Genomic DNA, 21,569 nt, shown 5'->3' on the forward strand with positions numbered 1-21,569 from the left:
ACAGCTGCCTATAATCCTAGCTGCTTGGGAGGCTAAGGCAGGAAGCAGAAGATCATGATCTACTTGGGTTACAAACTGTCTAGCAGCTTAGCAAAACAGTTGATTTTTTTTTAAAGGGCTGGGGATGTGGCTCAGCAGCAGAGCATACTTACATAAGGTTCTGGGTTTAATCCTCAATACCACAATAAATACATCTAACACAATTTATAAGGCCCTTTAGATACACATAACACAAGATGTATTATCCTGGCGAATTAAAGCCAAGATCATAGACTACAAGTCTTTTACTACCGAATCCATGCAGTTCTAACAAACTGACTCCAAAATCATCAATTTTACAGTGCAGAGCCAAAAACAGTTAAGACAGTCCTAAGAGCAGAAGAACATGCCTGTCACAGTGGCACAGGCAATAAGCACTAGACAGGGCATGATGGAACCCATAGAATGAAGTGGAGGATAGGATAGACATTTTTAATAAGCAACCGTGAAAATAAATAATAGGCATTCACATATGTATATTCCATCAGGGCATATTGAGTGCAGGTACTATAGAGGCACTGGGTCCCCTGAAGCTGGAGTTACAGGCAATCATGAGTCACCCAATGTGGTTATTAGGAGCTGAACTTGGATCCTCTATAAAAGCTTAACTGCTAAGCCACCTCTCTAGCTTCCAAGCTAGTCTTCTTAAGCAAAACTTTAGCCAGAAAAAGACTGGATATTCCAGTGGCTCATCTAAAGATACTATACTGTTAAGTGGGAAGAGAAGCCATACACAAATGTTACCATAGCAACTTAGTTCTAGATTGTAAAAACTTGAAAGTCAAAGAATGGACTCTCATCAATTATCCAAAACATCAAGTAACCAAGTTTCTTCTTTTCCCACCCACCAGACAGGGAGCTCAAATGTCAAAATTGCAAGCGGAACATTAAAGGGTTAACCTCTCTGGAATCCAAGTGGAACTGTACAGACCCAGAGCCAGGTGATGCCAACTGCCCATCTGTGAACACAGTGGCCAGAACTGCTAAGGGACTACACAAATGCATGCTAAGTTGGTATACAACAGCATGAGTCTGAGACCTCACTCATGAGACTTCCCTATGTTCTGGAAGGCTCCATGCCTACTATCCAGAAAGAGTCTTACAGAAAAGGTCAGGCAGTGGTAGCCACACTGGCTGGCTGGGTGCTAGTACTCTTCCTCAGCCTGTAGGACTCAAGAACTCTCATTACTTTCCCACGGACCCTGCCATCTGCAATGAGTTGCATACAGTAGCATGCTTACCTGGATTTGTGTCTGCACCTGTTGAGTCCCAGCCAGTTTCTGGGCTTGAGAGATGGGTGTGGTCAGAAACTGGGTTTTAAGGGCTGGTTGGGCAGCATAGGCAACCTTCTGCTGTGGGCCCTGAGCAGTGATCTGTTGGGTGGTTAGCTGAAGAAAAGACAGCAGAGGATTAGAGCCAGGTGAAGATCAGGTTCCCTACTCAAACCCTCAGCAGCCACCATGAGCCTTCACCATTTGACCCCATCACAGCACCTTCTGGACAATATGGTCAAGATCATCCCAAGATTCTAGCATTGCCCACTAGAGAAGGCAGTGTGCCCTGCCCTGAAACCACAGTCCCAGTGGACTCCATATGATGAACCATTCCTGCTTTCCTAATCTTTTTGGGTCCCTTCCAGTCTGGTAAATCCACACCTAGCATCCAGCTTGAGACCACCCACCCTACCATCAGTTACATAAGCATTCATATCAAAAAGAAAGGAAAACAAGGGACACTGACCACACTAGCACCTCAACCCTCAAGCCCACACCCCTGTGAGGCTTATAGCCTAATACAGCTCATTGACTCTGGAACCCCTTCCCCAGCAAAAAGCTGCACTGAAGTGAAACCTCACACAAGAAACCCATACCTTCTGCTGGACAGCAGCCTGGCCCTGGGCAACTTGTGGCTGGATGGCCTTTTGCTGCTGTACTGCCTGCTGCTTGAGCTTCAGCAGCTGCTGAACATGCACAGGTTGGGCCACGACAGTCTGCCCTATGAGAACACCAAGTCAGTTAGGTCCTGGCAAGGGCTCCCTGCTTATCCAGGTTCTGTTCAAAAAAGAATAGATCCTCCTTGGGAGGCAGAGGCAGAAGGATCTCTGTGAGTTCAAGGCCAGCCTGGTCTACAAAGCTATACAGAGAAACCCTGTCTTGAAAATTAAAAAAAAAAAAAAATCCTGTCCTAAGGCAAATTAATCAGGCCCTAAATAGACATTGTGCTTCTTCTTCTTCTTCTTTTTTTTTTTTTTTTTTGTAGCAGAGTTTCTTTATGTAACCCTGGCTGTCCTTGAACTCATAAATTTGCCTAACTCTGCCTCCCAAGTGCTGGGATTGAAAGCATGCACCTCCAGTGCTGCTGCTGCTGCTGCTGCTGCTGCTGCCGCCTCCACCGCCGCCACCACCACCACCACCACCACCACCACCACCACAACCGGCATACTGTTTCTATTTCATAAGTAACAAACATGGGAAATGTCAGAATGTTAATGGTTAAACTGAGGACCAAAACGGAGTACTGTGAAACCTAAGAGAATTTACATTAAGCACTAGGACAACTGATATGTGAAGCAGGAGTTAGGACAGAGCAAGGCAGTGACCACCTCCACCAGAAAGGGTTCCCTGTGTATCACATGGCCACCTGGGAAAGGCATGCAGCAAGAAGAAGCGGCATGAAGGTACCTGCTGTTTTTTTGTGGCTGTCCAATTGCCACGCTGATCCCTGCAACATTCATAGGCAGGGTCGTGACCCCTGGTGAGGAGACCACAGCTGCTGGGACAGATACCACTGGAGGTTTTGCCAAAGCCACCTGAGCAGGTTGAGGCGTCTGAGTTTGCATCTGCCCTTGTGCCTGCAGCTGAGAAGTAGGGACCCGGGTCTAAACAGTGAAAACAGGAGAATCCAGAGAAATTCAGACATTGTGTGTACTTGTCTTTCCTATTTTTAAAAAAAAACAAAAAACATTTTTGTGACCAGAGGTCAAGAGAATTTACACAGATAGACTACATGGAAAGGGGCAGTGACATTAAAGGAAAATCTAGACTCATGAGGCCAATCCAGGGACTTTTACTTGTCACTTTTGCAGACACATAGGGACAGAATCTGTACAAGACTTTTGGGGCTTGTCTGCCGTGATGCCATGTTCTGATGTTCATAAGATTCCAAACACTCATCTCCGCTCCTGGTTCTATGCCACTTACTCTCCATCCTCTGGCTCCCACCACTCTTTTCTCTAAGATCACTGCCATAAGCACCTATCTGAAAACACACCCAAGGTTTCCTGATCCTACAAATTTTCCACAATGCTAGCAAGCATTTTCTCCCTAAATTACATTTTACAAAAGGCAAAGTTTTGTGTATATATAGAGATTATCCAAACATACACATAAACCTAAGAAAGTAAGAGCTACCAACAAGTCCTAAAGTGCCCACAGACAAGGGGACTGTAAATGACATTCAGCCTGCTAGGCATCTTTTCCATCTGTGCAAAAATGCAGTAGTAGAACGAGTCACCTGTATTTTATAGCCTCTTCCCTTTACAACAGTCACTTTCAAAGTTGCTTGATGAAAGGTTAACCTTCATTGTCAATCTGACTGGATTTAGAACTGCCCAGGAGACAATCCTCTTGGAAAGTCTGGAAGGAAGTTGCATTTGTCTCTCTGCTTCCTGAGTGTAGTCGGTCACATGTCTCTTTTTTTCACACTACCACAACTTGCCTCCATGAAAAACAAAAGTAACTAATCCAGTTGCTAGCCTACCTTTTAGATCCATTTAGTGAACATTTAGTCATTTGAACTCCTCATTATCACTGACAAAAGCTTTGTAACAGCCCCACTATTTCTGTAGGAGACAAGAGCACTACTGTATTAACTAGCATGTAAGGTTTGTGGCCTAATTACTAGAATCTACTCTGCAACAGCTCATTAAACTCCTACCTACTAGCTGTCACCATTCTCCTGACTCAGTTTTGTAAACACAGGCACAACAGGCTAGTTTTATAAATAAATCATCCTCAGACTCCCTCTTTGGTGGGGGGCAAGGGGCTCTTACAAAGACCTACACACAGAGCAAAGCCCAAGTACCTGGGACCTCAGTCCTAGCTCAAGTTATAGTTTCCAAGTAAAGGATCTGAACAGATAATTAATCCATGTACCATGCAGTTCCTTCACACTTGTTAAAGGTAGCTCATGATACAAAACACAAGAAGACTGGTACAGAGCTCCGAGGGCAGCACTGGTTGGGCAAGCCCTCCAAGGGGTACCCATCACTGGCTGCTGTGACACCGAAGATCCACACTGACTTCAGTCTGTACATCTCCTCAGACACCACTATCTTGCTATGTTCCTTCCTTCAAACCTTCAAAGGCTCTCCCTGCTGCCAAGTGGGCATTAGTGAGCTGGTCATGGAACCTGGGGTACACTAGTTCTGTGCTCTAGCCACACTGGCACTGCCCCTACCCTTCCACTGCCAAGAACAGGATAACCGGTGTGCTGTGCTTACCCCTTACTATTAACTTTCTGCTACCCCCAACCATTCATTCCCTAATAGGCCTGGTGACACTTCACTGGTTCTATAAGTAATGCTAGCACAACTTGCCACAAGTCTAATGTCTTATCCTCTGTAAGGACCAAATCTGCCTCACATCTAAGTCTGCCACAAGACCTAATGTGCCCCTGAGCAAGCTACAAAAGCCTGACTGAAATGCAGTGTCTGTTGAGACAGCTCAGCAGGTAAAGGTGCCTGTTGTACAAGCCTAACACATGAAGATGAAAGAAAACAAACCAACCCTACAAAGTTGTCCAACCTCATACACATGCTATGGCATGTGCCCTGCCTCCTCACAATTTAAAAAACAAACTTTGGGTAAATGCAAAGATGGTACTTTTGAACAATAAATATATGAACTGGAACTTACAAGCCGGGCCACCTGGAGGTTGGCCACGGTGGTGCCCGTGAGTAAAGCCCCAGGCCGTGGGGCTGTGACAGTGGTGAGCTGAGGACTCTGTTGCTGCTGTGGGGGCTGTGGGGTCTGCACTTGCACTTGTGCCGGCTGCTGTGGGGGACCTTGCTGGGCTTGCGGTGTTGGGGGCTGTGGTGGCAGCTGCATCTTCTGTTTCTGCATCTTGATGATATGTTCCTGAAATCCAAATAAGGGTGTTCTTTGCATGAACTAACCATATGCCCCCCCTCCATCTCTACTGAGAATTCATGTACATTAGTTGATATGCAGAATGTGAACCATCCTCACAACCAACTGGGCACTTAATGAAAATCAGCATTTCACCAAGGAAATGGGGGACAGCAACTATGACAGATCACTAAGTTCAGAGGAGGCTTTCCAAGTTCTTATCTCTCAAAAGAGATAAGTTTTAATAGAGAGTAATATTTTGGGGGACTGGAGAGGTGGCTCAGCAGTTAAGAGCACTAACTGCTCTCCAGAGGACCTGGGTTGGATTCTCAGTACCCACATGGCAGTTCACAACTGTCTCTTACTACTGTTTCAAGGGATCTGACGCCCTCATACAGACATTCATGTAGGCAAAACACCAATGTATAAAAAATAAAAATAAATAAATTATTAAAAAAGAGTAATATTTTGTTACTAAATTCCATTAATAGTAATAACTTGGTAATAAACCCTATGAAGGTAACAAGATAATGAACTGGGCATGGTGGCTTAAGTGTATAGTTCTAGCACAATGGAAGTAAATGGAAGGACCTGGTGTTCCAGGCCAATGCCAGCTACATGATACTACCTGACTCAAAAACAAAAACAAAGTTATCAAGAAAACATTAAAAAAAAAAAAAAAACACGACTCCCCCCTCTCACAAATATGTGAGTTATTCATAACTATCAGATCTCTCTGGATATATCAGAATTGACAATGGCTTTGAAACTGAATTAGGAGAATGTGGGTGAAGAATAAAGGAACAAGAAGGTGGGCAGGACTCCTGTCAGCTGGACTGGATGAGAAGTGCTGACTGGAGCAGTCTCAATGCTGGAGAACTAACAGACAATTTCCCCCTGCTGGCCTGAGAGTAGTGAGAACAATTACTCTGGTCAACTGGAAGAAAAAGGGCTGTCTAATTCAGTAGCCACAGCCTAGGGGGGGTGGTTTTGGAGCCCTGAAACATAACCACTGAATGAAGAGCTGAATGTCATAATTTGTGGCATTTTGAACGATTTAAAACATGTGTATAGTAGCCACACACAGCTGAGTAGTTTTCATCTGAGGTACCTTACCACCACTTCTCAAAAGGAACAAGGTGGCCAAAAACACACTCTGGAGGTCCCAAGAGAATACCAACACTGTCACAAAAGAAACACAGGACAATTGATCCATCTCTGGGTCCTTCCCAAGCCTCACAGAGGTGGCCTCAGGTCAGCTCAGCTCTAGTCAGTCAAGCCTCTGACCAGCAGCTCACAAAGTCAGACCTAGTAGTCAGTCTGTTCACATTGCCATCTGCTTTTCTGGCTCCTTTTGATGCTACACGCCTGTGACTCTGCGTTTGTTGCAAGGACATTTCCTCCTAAAGTAAACACATTAGCACAAAAGACAGCAAAATGACAGACGGACAAAACTAGGAACATAAATTTTCAAACAAGCAACAAAGAGCAGCATACGTTGACCTATCTGCTCCTGAAGAAGAGCACTGAGGAGCATCTTCACACTATCGTCCAAGAATGCTGCACACAGGCTTTTTAGTCCTCTGGAAAATGAGCCGTGGCAATACAGTGCATAGAAGATGGACCTGCTGGCAGGAAGCTAAGGTCTCCTAATGCTTCTCAGAGGCATGATTCACACTTACTGGATGGAAAGTTGTGTTAAGTGCAAGAAAGCAGGCTCTCTACCTAAAGATGATACATTTTTGTAAAATAGGTTCTGAACTACAGACAAGCAAGGAATGCCTGTGATGTTATGGTGAAGTATATGCTCACCGGTGCCAGCTTGCCCACAGCTTTGATCTGTGCAGGGGACTGGGCCTGGCCCTGGAGCTGTGGAACTTGCACCTGGGAGGTCTGCTGCTGCTGCTGCTGCTGTTGCTGCTGTTGCTGCTGCTGCTGCTGCTGTTGCTGCTGCTGCCTAAGAAGCTGGAAATGGGCAGCAGGAGTGATGGTTTTTCCAGGTAGTTGAACTCCTGTGGCTGTAAAGAGGTTGGCTTGTTAGATCTTGGCAACCTTAGCTGTCCTGGACAATACCTGCAAGCTAAAGTACTAACAGCAGATACTGGCTCAGGGAAATACCAAGCCTCTCACCTTGGGACACTTGGGTCACTAAAGACCGGGTTGGGGTCTGTACTGGAGTCAGGTTGGTAGTGACCACAGCTGAGGCTGTCACGGAAGTGACTGCTCGAACACCCTGAGTTGTTGTCATGGACACCAGGTCAGTGGTGGCAGTGGCTGGGGAACCAACTGCTCGTTGCTGGGTGTGGACCACCTGAGCAGGAGCAGAACCTCCAGATGTCTAGAAAGATAACATAGGAATGTTATCACAGTACTTGGCACATCTACCCAAACTCAAGTAGCAAAGATTTCCTACTATGTTTCCCCCCAGAAGCCCAATGTTTCAGTATTACATATAAGAAGTGTGATTTCAGCTGGGCATGGTAGTGTATGCCTTTAATCTTCATCCCCAACAACTCCATCCTTTTGTGTGTCTACCTCTGTAGGTTATCAGAGAAACCACATCTTCCTAGTAAAGACATTCTCTAAACCCCAGCATTAGAGCTTGGAAGTGTCACTTCTTATACAGGAGATATGTCACCTTTGGGTATGAGAACAGCAATTCTAACGCAATGTGCTTTATTCTGACTGTGAGCTATGAAAGGAAAACAGGTGGTCGACACTAGGAAAACCTTCTGACCACACGTTCTGTGTTATGCCACAGAGGGCATTTCCTTTCCTTCCTGGGGACCATATTCCCCCAGCTGACCTCTACCTTCATGCTTTTGTGATGGCTCTCTCTCTGTCCAGTTGCCCTCACCCCAGGAAGCCAGGTTGCTTGATCACTTCATATGGCAATGTGCTCCACACTCCAGAACAGCACTCTATCTACCAAGGCAACAACCTCACCTCTGCTTCCTACCGATCCAATGAGGCAGAGGTAAGGGGAACCTGGGTAAGGGGGACCAGGCCATATCTTCATATACCACCTCTCTCCTCTCTGAAAACTTGTCCTATGGGGAAATTCACCCTTCCCTAGTAATACAAAAGAGGACAGTTTCCTAAAACTTGAGGGGTCCCAAACTGATAAGCTACTTATTTTATGAAATTCAAAGGAGACCAGTTATTTTTCTCATCTGTGGAACATTTAAAAAAAAAAGCAAATAATCTTCCCAAATGCAAGTCATGGTAAGCTCTCTGAGCACGGGAACAACTCACAGTCAAAGCTCCAGGAGCCACAGGTGATGCCAGACGCTTGTTAATGGACTGGAAGGTAGCGGCAGGTACACCCGCTATTGTGTTCACAATCACATTTCCACTCACAGTGCCTAGAGAGCAAGATGTGGGTGAGGCCAGAGGAGACAGACTGAGCTCCATTTTCAAACCCTCTGCACCCTCCTCACCTGTTGGGATGCTTGTTCCAGTGACTGATGTCTTAATGGTTCCTGCCTATTGAAAAACAGAAATTCAGGTCAACTTCAGGTCAGGCCTTTTGCTGCACAAACTCTGCAAAAGCAACTATAATTAGCTAATGAAAATTCCCAAGCATATTACCTAGACTGCCTTCAGACTCCAGCCTGCTGCTACTCAGCACCTGGGCTATTTCCACATTAGCTTTCCCTTCCCATGCTTCCTCTTACCACATGTATTACCTCCAGACTTAAGTACCCCCCAACACACACACACACACACACACACACACACACACACACACACACACACACAGGCGCATGCACGCTTCCATTCTTCTCATGAATGCCTTCATGTCATTCAGGCCTTAACTTTCAAATGCCACCTCTTCAGAAAGAATCTTTCTGCCAACAAACAAGTGTCCAGTTTCTTTCTGTGATCATTATTCCACATAGGAAGGCAAACTTCAGTGAGTAGGAGACACTGCCCATCAGCCTTCCTGTGGAAGTTCCCACACCATACAGGGTTTAGTAAATATACCATCTCAGTGAAGAAAGAATGATGCCCAACCACCTACAAAATCCCACCACAGCTCAATGTAATGATTCAGGGTATGAGAAGACATCTCAGTTGGTAAAGTGCTGGGTTTACAAATATGAAGACTTAAGTTTGACTCCTAGCACTCATGTAAAAAACTGAAAGTAGTGGTGTGTGCTTGTAACCCTTGCACTGGTCAAATGTAGACAAGGATCCCCATGGTCAACTGGCCACCCTACTTAACCAAATCTGAAAGGTGAAGGACCATCTCAAAAAACAAAGTGGATGGCTCCTCAGAAAACTACCCAAACCAGCATTCATGTGCACTGGAAAGGGCAGAGAGAGCCTGTTCTCTTTGAGTGTGGTTTCAATGTCCGTGTGACAAACACCACAGAAAATTGAAGTATATATGTCATCATGTCCTTCAGGGCCACAGCTCTGATTTTCCTTTGGATATTTATGTGCTTATGGCTTGAGAATGTGGGTGGGCACAAGTGGAACATCTTTGGTGGTGGCTGTGCATGCACACTGACACAGAAGGTGCTGCTCTATCCACCTAAAGGAAATGAACAAGCTCATCTGTCTTATTCTACATAGTCCAGCTTCTTTTTTTGTTTTTTTGAGTCAACAGTCTTGTTTTACAGCTCAGGCTGAACTCATACTCAAGATATTCCTGTTTCAATCCCCCTCAAGCTGAGATTAAAAGTATATGCAACTATACTCATCTTTAGAACCCAGGTTCTCCTTAGCCCTGGTCCTTGTACCAAAGAGTAGCTTTACCCTCCCAGCCCAGTGAGATGTTCACCAGCCTTAGAGGATGGCATAGTCAGGCAAAAACACAGACTATCCCCAGGGAGCATCCTGCATTCCCACAGAGTAAGGTTCATAGACTGTGGGTTTAGAGGCTCTCACCAGCACAGCAGCACTGCCTACAGTTGTCATCGTAGGTTGCCCCTTTGACTGTGCCTGCACAGGCTGTGGCTGGGCCTGGACCTGGGGCTGGGGTTGGACAGCAGGCTGTCCTGCTGGTGGCTGGCTGCCTGTTGCCTGTGGCTGTGGCAGTGGTGGTGGTGGCTGCTGTGGAGGTGGTGGGGGTTGCTGTTGCTGCTGCTGCTGTGGGGGCGGCTGTGTCACTGGTGGCTGCTGTGCCTTCTGCTGATCAGCCAAAGCCTAGAAGGGTCAAATGGGAAGAGAAGCTGCTAAAGGAGCTGGACCCAACCCAGGGTGACATCATGCCACAGAAGCATGTTTCTGAGAGGACCCAGGGTCTAGGGTACCATACCTTTTTCTCTTTTGCAATTCGCTCTGCACGGAGAGAAGCAACTTGAATGGGAGGCAATGGCTTGTCATAGTTGATTCCACTATAAGATAAAAAGTCAAAGCTTGCTTCGCTTACACATATCAGTCATGGTAAAAAAAAAAAAAAAAAACTACTACTCAGGGGCCGGACGTTGGTGGTGCATGCCTTTGGGAGGCAGAGGCAGGAGGATCTTTGTGAGTTCGAGACTAGCCTGGTCTACAGAGCAAGTTCCAGGGCAGCCTCCAAAACAATACAGAGAAACCCTGCCTCGAAAAAAAAAAATTACTCAGAAAATTCTATAAACAATTCCTTTGTTTGTTTTAAAGATTTATTACATATACACTGTTCTTGCATGAATGCCTACATGCCAGAAGGGGGCACCAAACCTTGTAGATGGTTGTGAGCCATGATGTGGTCCATGCTTGGAATTGAACTCATGACCTTTGGAAGAACAGACAGTGCTCTTAACCTCTGAGCCATCTCTCCAATCCCCATTTGTTTTTGCTTGTTTGTTTTGTTTTTTTAATAGATTTAATTTTTTAACTATGTGTATGTGTTTGAGCTTATATGTGTGAATATAGGTATCTATAGAGGCCAGAAGATTCTGGGAAACTGAAGTAACAGGTGGTTGTGAACCATCTGACATGGGCGCTAGAAAACAAACTCTTAACTGCTGAGCCCCATTCTCCAGGCCCATAATTCACTAGTTTTAAATTACACATTGTCCTGAATAGTTTGATGAAAACATACACTGTCTCATTCATTCCAGCCCAGGATGTGAGCTGTGTTTTGTTCCAGGGTGTCCATACTGTATACACTACTCATCTATTAGACACGGTATCACAGTCTCAGCTACCAGACTGACTATATTTCAGGCTTGTGTTAAAAAAACAAACAGCCAGGTGTGGTGGCACTTGGAGGCAGAAACAGGAGGATATCTGTGAGTTTGAGGCCAGCCTGGCCTACAAATCAAGTTCCAGGACAGTTAGGACTATTACACAGAGAAATCCTGTCTTGAAGGGAAAAAAATAATGCCACAAATAAACAACAAAACCAGATTTGACTTAATAATGTACAAAAAAAATTAATGCTGATAATGTGATTATAACAAAAAGAAATCATGTGATGCTTAAGTGAAAGGTTTTTACTTTAGAAAACACAATATACAGATCACAGTAGCTCACACCTGTGTAAAGGATTCTCAGCACTCTGGAGGCTGAGGCTAGATAAAGGATTACCACAAATTCAAGGCCAGCCTGTACTAAAGCCTTGTCTTAAGAAGAAAACAATACAAACAAAACTCCCAGGTACTTGACATTCAGTACTTTCTGCAATTTCAGGAGTCTACTAACAGGCAGTACTCTATAAACTCTCTGGGTCTGCCCAGACATACCACCACAAGTATCCCACAGCTACCAAAGAACCTAGAACCTACCCAAAGCCATACCCTGGACAAATACCACCCCACCCCCTACCCCTGGCTAAACAGACACAACCCCCTTGCTCTAAGGTTTTCATTCAACTATCATTACATGATAGGCCTGAGTGACTTTATTAATGCCCATAGCCCACAAAAGTCTCACAGTCCTTTCAGTACAGTCTGTTTTTACCTATACAGGTCTGGTGGTTTTGAGTCTCTTGTCCTCAGCTTCTTCTCAAGGCCCAGCTCACATTCCACCTTCCCAGGGAGGTGATGGAACACCCCCTACCCTAGCACCTGAAACTACTCTTCCCAAACCCCAAGGATCCTCCTTTATGTCCTGCAGTGTACTCAGAACATAGCCATCTGTGAAGACCCTTCTCTCCTCCCTCTTTCATGCTACACATCTCTCTGGAAGGCATGCCAGTATCCTTCGTAAGCACTATGTGCCATGACAGCCCTTAACCTACTAACAAATACTAACTTGATTAACTCATCATTCCACTCAATCAATAAGCACTGCTGCACAGGTGCAGGTAACAAATTTAAGTAATATAGGGCATCTCTGAAGGTAATCCCTAGGACAAACAAAATTAAACAAAAACCACAGCAGGGTGGGGCTTCAAGTTTCCACATGGGGTCCAGCCCCAGGAGATGGGACACCTTGATATCATGAGATGAAAATCCCAGGTCACACAGGGCACTGCTAAAGGAAGCACAGCAGTGCTATTGGGCTCTTAGTAAATGTGTCATGAATTGACTATTTGGCAAGGACCACTCCCATAGCTATGTGACAAGGGGATACACAGCATTTAACAGGAAAGCAGGGGCTGGACAGGAAGCAACCAGTGTGCATGTGCGCAGTGATGAAAACAGAGCAGTGACTGTTCACCTGAGCAGATCTCCAGCACTGCCAGCATCTAGCCCAGAGCTTAGCTCCAAAGAGAATGCTCACATTCTCCCATCTTCCCATTTCACAATCCACTCACACACTAGTTCATTTTTCCTTCATTAAAAAATAATCAAGTGCATTCACCTCTAAACTTAATAACCTCCTATGGTACAACCAACAAAAGTTGTGTCTGCAGCGCAGAACAATTACTCTCTTAGCCTTTGTTCTGTACCATAGGACAAAGCTGCTGCACAAAGCAATAGGAGATGAGAGCTCTTTACAAATGCAGGACAAGACTGTGTGTGTGTGTGTGTGTGTGTGTGTGTGTGTGTGTGTGTGTGTGTCTGTCTGTCTGTCTGTCTGTCTGTCTGGGGCTACCATAGACATACTCTCCTCAAAGGACTTCAAGGTTTCTCAAGTTCAGGGTCTATATCATCATAGCCAAAGCTTACATATCATGTTGTTTTATATTATAGTTCATTATTCTACTGAACTTAAAGTGACGACACAAACTCATTTCAAAGGTTTAAAATGTGTTTGATCCATAGAAGTACCTTTCTGCCAGCACAGAGGCATGCTTGGGGTTCTTCTGAAACGGATTCATGCCAAGCCTGCAACACAGAAACAAGACTGGTTACCAAACAAGAGGAAAACATAATCAAGAGCAAGTATCAATTACTAGCCTCTTAGCTGATGCAATCACAGTAACGAAATACGAGCCCAGGGAACATACAGAGGCTTGATTGGGGGGCTTCTCTTGCCAGCTGTCATTTTCATCAGGTCAAAGTGGCTTGTATACAGCTGGGTGTGAGTGGCGTTCTCATCCTGGGCATAAATCTGGCTGGTGCGGAGTGGACGGTTGTTTTTACTCTGAAACAAAATTGACAGGAGCTCATCAAGTTTAGACCATAAACCTACCATACTACTCTGGAAACTTAGTCTGTGGCTAAGTTCCAACGGCTGCACCCAAGTCCCATTCCCTTCCTTTCCTTCTGGGATAATATAATACATTTGCAACACTGAATGGCCATCATTTGCTGGTAGCTGGCAACATCCCCAATCCTTAGGAACTTTGCTCAGTTGAGCCTCCCCTTCACTGAGGAGAGAAAGGTTGTACAAAATATTCAAGGACACACTCTGAGGTTAATACACAGTCTTCAACTGTTAAGTCTAATACCATGGACAGATGAGGCAGTGGGAATCACACACAGACACCTTCTACCCAGAGTGGACAGTGAGGGTAACATGGATGTCTAAAACTGCATTCCATGGGGGCTGTGACACATTTGTACCTAGTTAGCCTTCCTGCTTATAAATGCCACAGGTAAACGAAAATTCAACAGTTGTCTACTTGCTACCAAGACATCTAAACACTCCCCCTCAGATATAGAAAGCCCAAAAATAGTCTGTGCGAGGTCACAGGTGGGACAAAAGCTCACAGCTCTACCTAGCCCAGGGCTGGCTCTCTCTGCCCTTCAGTATCTCTAAACCCTGACCAACCCCATTACTGCAGTCAGTGATGTATACCCAGTATACTTAGGCAAATACACATCTGTTGCTGGAAGAATGCCTTAAGTTCAGAGAGAATGCCAAGGACAGTCAGAACTAAAAAACCAATGTGCACGGTTACACAGATCTGCTTCTTGAACACTGCCCCCTATATAAGCATCCTCCTATTTTAAAACAACAACAACAAAACTAAACAAAGGGAAGCAGGAAGAAGGGAGAGTAAGAGCCAGTGTATCACACCCACCACCAGAGTGAAAGTAAGACAAGGCCAAAGGCAGGAAGGACATGTGTTCAGCAATAAAGCCCTGGCTGGTCCTAACTATGAACAACAATAGCTCCAGGGCTAAGTCTGGTTAGCTTAACTGGCATCTAGCCACCACATCACAGGCCTCAACAGGGTGTGAACAACAGGGAGGCTCTGAATGTCCCTGACGGACTCAATGAGTCACTGTGTGGTTCCTTCAGGTGAAAAAGGAAAACCTCTAAGCATAGGAATAAAAGGCACTTGAGAAAACCCTAAGTGCTGTGTTTTTGCTACTACAGTCCGGGATCAGTCTGAACCTCATTGTGCTCTTTTTCACAGGCACTTACAGAAAGCTTTCCATCTCATTCAGAACACCTCCTCGTACCTTATAAATATTTTGTGCCTTTTTCTTTGGATTAGCTTCACAAATCAGCTATAAGAGAAGAAAATATTTTAGCTTAATTTTTTTTCAATATTAAGGTAATGGCTGCTATTATTATAAATGCTTCCAGAACACAAAAGAGTGAATGTGAGATTTCAGGAGGTTTTATGGTGGAGGAACCACAGAATGGTATCATGAGGAAGGCTTGCTTTTTTATTAAAAAAAAGCAAACAAATGCTTTGTTCTGAGACGAGTGTTTTAGAAATGACAAGAGATGGTTCAAAGAGTGGTCACAAAAGTAAGGTGAGTGTGGCAACCTCATCCTGAGGGCACATGTGGCTCTCAACACCAAGGTAGTTTTCACAAACTGTACCAAAATAAGGACTAGATGCCTGTCTTGCCAACATCACTGTTGCTCCTATGCTAATGGACATACTGATGTGGTCAGAAAGGCAGTATTCTCTGTACACCTGCCTTGGCATCAGGGCTGAACATTTGTAAATGCTGGTGTGACATGGCCTGTGGACACTGAAGAAAAACTAGCTGTCAAATGGCAAAAAAAGAGGGAGCTGTGTAAAGAAAGCCAAATGGAGAAATGGAAATAGTAGACAAACTCCAACCAGGTAGGGGAAAAGCTGAGTAGAGGCCTGCATATCCCTGAGCAGCAGCATAGACTCATTTTGGTCCAGGATGCAAACCATAGCTGGCTTCCTGAATGAAAGGCACAATGGTTTGGCCATACTATAAACACTTTCAACGCTCAACGTTAACCCAGAAACAGAGACTGCTTGTCAAACCACTACTGTGCTTGAAAGTGGCACAGAAAGCATGAACAGACTCTTTTTTAAGTGAGGTGGTAACAAGTCAAAGAAGAGTCCTTCCCTTACTCATCTGAAACCTCAATGGCATAGTATTCCACACTGCTGCCACACCAGAGGCTGGCATCTGGTTCATAGGCTAACACCAACCATGATGAAGGGCAAGGTTATTGACTCCCCACGAATGTCCATTATGTGCCAGGTATTGTGTAGACGTAGGCCTCACTGATGAAGAAGGCTGACTTCACCATAGTCTACAGGGACAGCTACACTGCCCATCAATACACAGCAAGACCTGGCTACTGAAGAAGCCAATTCTTCCCAGGGAAACCAAGGGGTATAAGCTCACCTTCCCCTCTTCTCTGGGAATGATGACGTTCTCATAACGATTCCGGCACTGCTTAGAAGAGCGGTAGATTCGGCTACAGGAATTGACAACGTCACTGACAAGGTCCCAATTAGGAGTGTGGGCAGGTGACACAATCGTGAGGTTCAATGGCAGCTCAAGTAACTGCTTTACAGCCTGGAGGACGAGGTTTCAGAGCACACAGATCAACACACTTCAAATTTACTGGTGCTGTCTTTCCATGCACTGTGAATCACCAATGTGGGGGAGCAAACAAACCATGGGAATGCTCAATGCAAAGACAACATAGTCACTCACCTGTAGCAGGGCCCAGTCCTCGCCAATGAGCCAGTCGGGACTGTCCTGGGCAGGCTCCCCTGAGGACTTGACATAGGTAGGCAGAGGCTTGGCGAAGGGTGTCTGCTGCTTCAGCAGCAGGTTCTTCTTCTGCTCCTTGCCTTCACGTCGGATTTTCAACATGCCAGGTGTCGCCCGGTCAAACAAAGATCGTGGTGGGACTACTGCCTCACCATGCCGCTGCTTCTTCTTCCTGCCTGCAGCTGAATAGAGGTGGGGTTCAGCAGTATAGGACAATGAGAGATTTCCTCACCAGTGGGGTGAGAAAAGGGGAAGAAAGCACACAAAAGGCATATAGACCAAGGGGCTATGGAAACAACTGCTAAAAGTAAAACTACTTTCTTTTTTTTTTTTAGGAGACAGGGTTTCCCTGTATTGTTTTGGAGGCTGTCGGTCCAGCCCGGCCTCGAACTCACAGAGATCCGCCTGCCTCTGCCTCCCGAGTGCTGGGATTAAAGGCGTGAGCCACTACCGCCCGGCTAAAACCACTTTCTTGTGTTTACTATTTATCTATTTGGGAGTTTCAAAACAGTCTCACTATTTAGCACAGGCTAGCCATGAACTCTTATGATCCTTCTGCCTCAACATCCCATGCGCTGGGAATACAGGTGTATGCCATGCACCCAGCCTCTTAGTGGTCTTCTATACTAACAACCATAATCATCAAGGGTCTTCCTATGAAATGGCAGGACCCAGGAACATGGTACAGGAGACAATAGATGGAACCCGCCTCCTATTCCAGCACAGCAATACACACCTGATGGATCTGTTTTGTGTCGCTTGCGCTCCTTCCTCACATAAACAGGAGGCAGCTTAGCTTCTGGGATAGGTGTGGTCTCATACATGAGACACATAACTGAGTCAATGTAGATGTCATTGTCATCCTGAGGAGGAGTGGGTGGTGTCCAGAGCTGCACAGAGAAAGCAGGTTCCATAAGCTGCCAAGTTATGGGAAGGTTAGCCTTTGCTCAGGCATTCAGGGAGAAGGGTCAGCTCACGTACCGGCATGACTTCTGTCTGCCCATCAGCATCTTCATAAACATACTCCTATGGAACAGAAGTTTAAAATACAACAAAGGCTTTACTTCATGATACATGCCAAAAATTACATACTTTCATCAATATTCAAACATGACTGTGGATTTAAAAGCGTGGATTTATCTAAATTCCAGAAATATCACCCACCGAGGGTTAAATCAGTATCAGTTAAGACCTCAACATGTTATAACAGCAGTTAGGTGAGAAAAGGAGATGAGTGCTAATTTATACCATGCTGTAGGCGTCCTCCCGAGTGTAGGTGAGAAGCTCTGCCTCTTCCTGTTCAAGCTGCAGCTGGACCTCCCTTTCCTGTAGGGCCCTAGCATTGCGGAATTCCCAGTCCCTCACTGATGCCATCACCAAATCCTGCTAAGAGAAAGCATCGGGGAAAGAACTTTCAAGATCAAGGCAGGCATGTAGGCAGGTTGCTTCTGATCTCTTTCTAGTGGTCAACTCTATAGCCACTGTGCACATGGCCAAGCCCTATCCATCTCCCTAAAGGGATGTCTCAGTTCTTACTGCTGCACATGCTCTGCCCCTCAACACGTAAGCCTGTATCAGCTCCAAACTACTTCAAAAACACATGCAATGACATCAAGGTGAAAAGAAAGCAATCCAGCTGCCTGCACGGGGCTTCCAAGATCACATTCTCACTAAGGACTGCACTGCTAGGATTTGGCTTCATCCCTTTAATTCCATGGAGTCATAGTCACCTCAAATCAAATGCAGCACTGAAATTTTTTACTTTTTATATGTTAAACTGACCAAAACTTGATTCTCTTACCTCACTGCTTCTCTCTTTTTCTTGTTCAATGGTCGTATGGAACAATTCCAAGTAATTCAATGCATATTTTTCAATTGGTGTAAGCTATTTCAAAGACACATTTTTGAATTGGGTTAGTAGCAACTTAATAGAGTTCAATAAAATTCCTCAAAAAAAATCTTCTTGGCCGGGCATTGGTGGCACACACCTTTAATCCCAGCACTCAGGAGGCAGAGGCAGGCAGATCTCTGTGAGTTCAAGGCTAGCCTGGTCTATAAATCGAGTTCCAGGACAGCCTCCAAAACAATACAGAGAAACCCTGTCTCGAAAAAAAAAAAAAAATCCTCGCACAAACATTTAATTTAAAAAGTAACTGTTCTTAGTCAAAGCAAACAAAAAAAAATTTTACAAAAGGGTTCAAATGCTAAAATTCTTAGCTTTAAAGAAAAAAAAATTCCCAAACCTGTTCCATAAAGTCAGCCAGCTCTTCCAGCTGGGATGGCTCCTCCTCATATCTAGGACTGTCTGAGTCTGAGGACACAACTCCAGTGCTGGATCCAGGCATAGCTTCTGCTGTGGACCTCTGGGCGTCTTCCTCCAGATACTCAATGCTCTTGAGGGCCTACAGAGAATGTGCACTGAGACTTGGCAAACGAAGGAGTTTATACTGTTAAAGTAGATACCTGTATTGTGAACAACCAGCAAGCCTCCAGAGGTACTTTCCTTCTTTTAAGACTCTTATACACATGCTGATGACAGGCATTCCAGCGATGGGAGCTATGGATGGATCTACAACTTCTAAAATTACTATCAAGCTCCATGGAAGAACAAAACACTGACGGTAACATGTTGGACCCTTCCCCCATAGGGATTGCTGACCAGCTTATAACTAGTAGTGAGCTTATCCTGTTCCCTTCCTTCCAATTAGGCCTGTATGCAAGTTCCTGTTTTCTGCCCATCCTTATTGTCTGAATTCAAGTACCTGTTATCTGCCCATCCTTATTGCCGGAGGGCCCTGGGAACATGAACTTCTGACTTTGGTAGTTTTCCACTGTGCCTGCTAACTGGTATATAATGCTCCCCTCTTGTTACAATAAACACCATTCCCCTTACAAGAATGAGTCGCTGTTGTTTGTCTTCATTTCTATCCTCAGGCCCTGGCCCACGTCCTTGAGAAGTGTTGTAGCCCAAGATTGCTACAGTAACATGCTAAAAGAAACTGGAAAATGAAGCCACCAAAAATTACAGACTCTAGGAATGAGAAGGGACCATGGAGATTCACCTTACATCTAGTATATGGTACTAACCAGAGCTGTTGACACAGGGAAGAACAGAGACCTGTTGATAGCCCAAATACAAAAGCAAGACCACAGAAAACTGTAGCACAGGTGCCCAGAACATACAGGACAGCTAACTTTATTATAACATGAGGCATGTACATTAAAAAGCTGGCACTGATTCCTTTAATTCCAGCACCTGGGAGGCAGAGGAGGCAGATCTCTGAGTTCGACGCCAGCTTGGTCTACTTAGTAAGTTCCAGGACAACCAGAGCTACACAGAAAACTCTGTCTCATAAAAAAGCAAAAAAATGCTGTCACTGTTCACCTCCTAAGCTCCCAGAAGCACACATCTGATCATGGCTGGGGATGTAAAAAGAGGTGGTAGCATATGAGACAATATAGCTATGGTCAAAAAATAAAAACAAAAAACTCATGCAACCAGTTTTCAGAGTATTTGGCAAAACCTGCAGTTTAAAAAGATGATCATACTGTATAAGAACCCCAACATCACTTCCAAAAGACAAAAAAGGAGGCAGCATGGTGACCTGGAGAATCTTTAAAGCTAGGTACAGAAAGCCTGATGAGGACCACACATATAGGAATCTCTGTTTAGCAAGATCAAGAACATAAGACATAAAGCATCCAAAAGGACAGTAGGAAAAAGAGGAGAAAACAAAATAACCTTCACCAGGGAACAGACACAGTAAGATGGATCATCAGGTAAAGGTTGTGTCACCAAGATTGACAACCTGAGTTCAATTCCCAGAACCGGTACTGACTCTTGCAAGTTACTCTCATTCTCTCTCTCCCCTCCCTCCCTCTCTCCCTCCCCCCCCTCTCTCCCTCCCTCCCTCCCTCCCTCCCTTCCCTCTCTCTCTCTCTCCCCCGTTAGAAATATTGGGCTGAAGAAATGGTTCAACAGTTAAGAAGCACTTGCTTCTCTTTCAGAGAACCTGGGTTAAGTTCCAGTGCCTACATTGGGGGTTCACAATAGCCTGAAACTCCAGTTCCAAGGAAACTGATTCCCTTTTCTTATCTCTGCAGCCACTCACACTCATGTGCACATACACAATCACAAAATAACACATACCACATACCCACACACACACACAGACACCCCAAAAAAACTCCAAAATCCAGAAAACTACTTGACCAGGCTATTTAAAAAAATTATCCAGGGACTGGGGGTGAGGCTCAGTAGTAGAGGTTTACAGGAAACCCAGGTTTTCATCCCTGACACTAGGGCAAGAGAGAAGACCTTCATGGCAGCAAACCCATGAAATGGTGTTCAGATTCAAAAATAAAGCTACCACATGAGACTGTGAGCCTTAGAGAAGCCACCCAGCTGAAGCCCTGGGCAATGCACAGCAGCTGCAGCACTCAGGTACCACTGAGGTACTCCGTTTAGCTCCACCCACTAGTCATGTGTTCAAGATATGCTGGCCAGAGACTCAACTTCAAAACTTGAAGGTCTACATTCAGTAGGAATGCATATACATGCTCACATGAGTCACTGCAAAAGCACACTTCAAAATAGTCATCTATACACAGGTCCGTGAGCAATGTGGTAAGTTCATAAATATCATAATCCAGAATGAAGACAGATATATTTACTGCCACATGAAACAAAGAGCAGACAGACCTAAAGTACAGAATTCTATTCAATCCAGCTCAAGATAGGCAAATGTAGTAATATGCCACAAGAGTAGTCACTTTTGGAAGGGAGTAGTGGCTAAAGGAAGAGGAACTTTCTGAATAGTTCACTTTTAGAATCAGAAAGTAACTGGCCATCACCACTGTTGGTAAAGACAAGCTATGACAGCATGGAGCACAGGCCAATAGCAAACCACAGCATTGACACATGCCATCATTCATGTCTTTTGCAAAAAAGCAAACAATAAGTCAGTGGTCACCACCTTAGTTAAACAGCAAAATGGGAGGTGTGGAGGACACTCAAAGAAGGCACGGAGGGCAGGGTCTGGGGAGGAAGGAACCCGTTCCCTTCACTTGAGGCTGTGGTAGAGAAGGGGTATTCAGCAATCGAGGGGCAAGTAAGGTCAAGCCAGTA

At 45.0% G+C, this 21,569-nt stretch overlaps 1 protein-coding gene across 13 annotated transcripts in view; it reads right to left on the bottom strand.

The window, feature by feature from the left end:
- The window catches only part of Ep400 (E1A binding protein p400), a 107,116-nt gene that overhangs the window by 3,914 nt on the left and 81,633 nt on the right, over positions 1 to 21,569 (bottom strand). For 7 of the 13 annotated variants that reach the window (XR_005871090.1, XR_005871093.1, XR_005871091.1 and 4 more), the window contains 20 exons: positions 18,685 to 18,843; positions 18,243 to 18,326; positions 17,690 to 17,827; positions 17,423 to 17,467; positions 17,178 to 17,331; positions 16,382 to 16,623; positions 16,067 to 16,240; positions 14,903 to 14,950; positions 13,498 to 13,634; positions 13,319 to 13,375; positions 10,435 to 10,513; positions 10,065 to 10,322; positions 8,609 to 8,654; positions 8,424 to 8,533; positions 7,299 to 7,506; positions 6,981 to 7,186; positions 4,956 to 5,177; positions 2,721 to 2,917; positions 1,910 to 2,034; positions 1,281 to 1,427 (listed from right to left, as the gene is read on the bottom strand). Coding sequence is in view for 1 of the 13 variants with exons in the window: in XM_040731688.1 (XP_040587622.1) it covers positions 1,281 to 1,427; positions 1,910 to 2,035; positions 2,723 to 2,917; positions 4,956 to 5,177; positions 6,981 to 7,186; positions 7,299 to 7,506; positions 8,424 to 8,533; positions 8,609 to 8,654; positions 10,065 to 10,322; positions 10,435 to 10,513; positions 13,319 to 13,375; positions 13,498 to 13,634; positions 16,067 to 16,240; positions 16,382 to 16,623; positions 17,178 to 17,331; positions 17,423 to 17,467; positions 17,690 to 17,824; positions 18,243 to 18,326; positions 18,685 to 18,843 (2,784 nt within the window). In the remaining 12 variants the exon portion in view is untranslated. Of the gene's footprint in view, positions 1 to 1,280; positions 1,428 to 1,909; positions 2,036 to 2,720; positions 2,918 to 4,955; positions 5,178 to 6,980; positions 7,187 to 7,298; positions 7,507 to 8,423; positions 8,534 to 8,608; positions 8,655 to 10,064; positions 10,323 to 10,434; positions 10,514 to 13,318; positions 13,376 to 13,497; positions 13,635 to 14,902; positions 14,951 to 16,066; positions 16,241 to 16,381; positions 16,624 to 17,177; positions 17,332 to 17,422; positions 17,468 to 17,689; positions 17,828 to 18,242; positions 18,327 to 18,684; positions 18,844 to 21,569 lie in introns of all 13 variants that reach the window. The other 6 variants (XR_005871089.1, XR_005871096.1, XR_005871095.1 and 3 more) reach the window with 4 other exon arrangements.

This window comes from Mesocricetus auratus, unplaced genomic scaffold (genome assembly GCF_017639785.1).
Source record: "Mesocricetus auratus isolate SY011 unplaced genomic scaffold, BCM_Maur_2.0 Super-Scaffold_100025, whole genome shotgun sequence".
Classification (NCBI taxonomy): domain Eukaryota; kingdom Metazoa; phylum Chordata; class Mammalia; order Rodentia; family Cricetidae; genus Mesocricetus; species Mesocricetus auratus.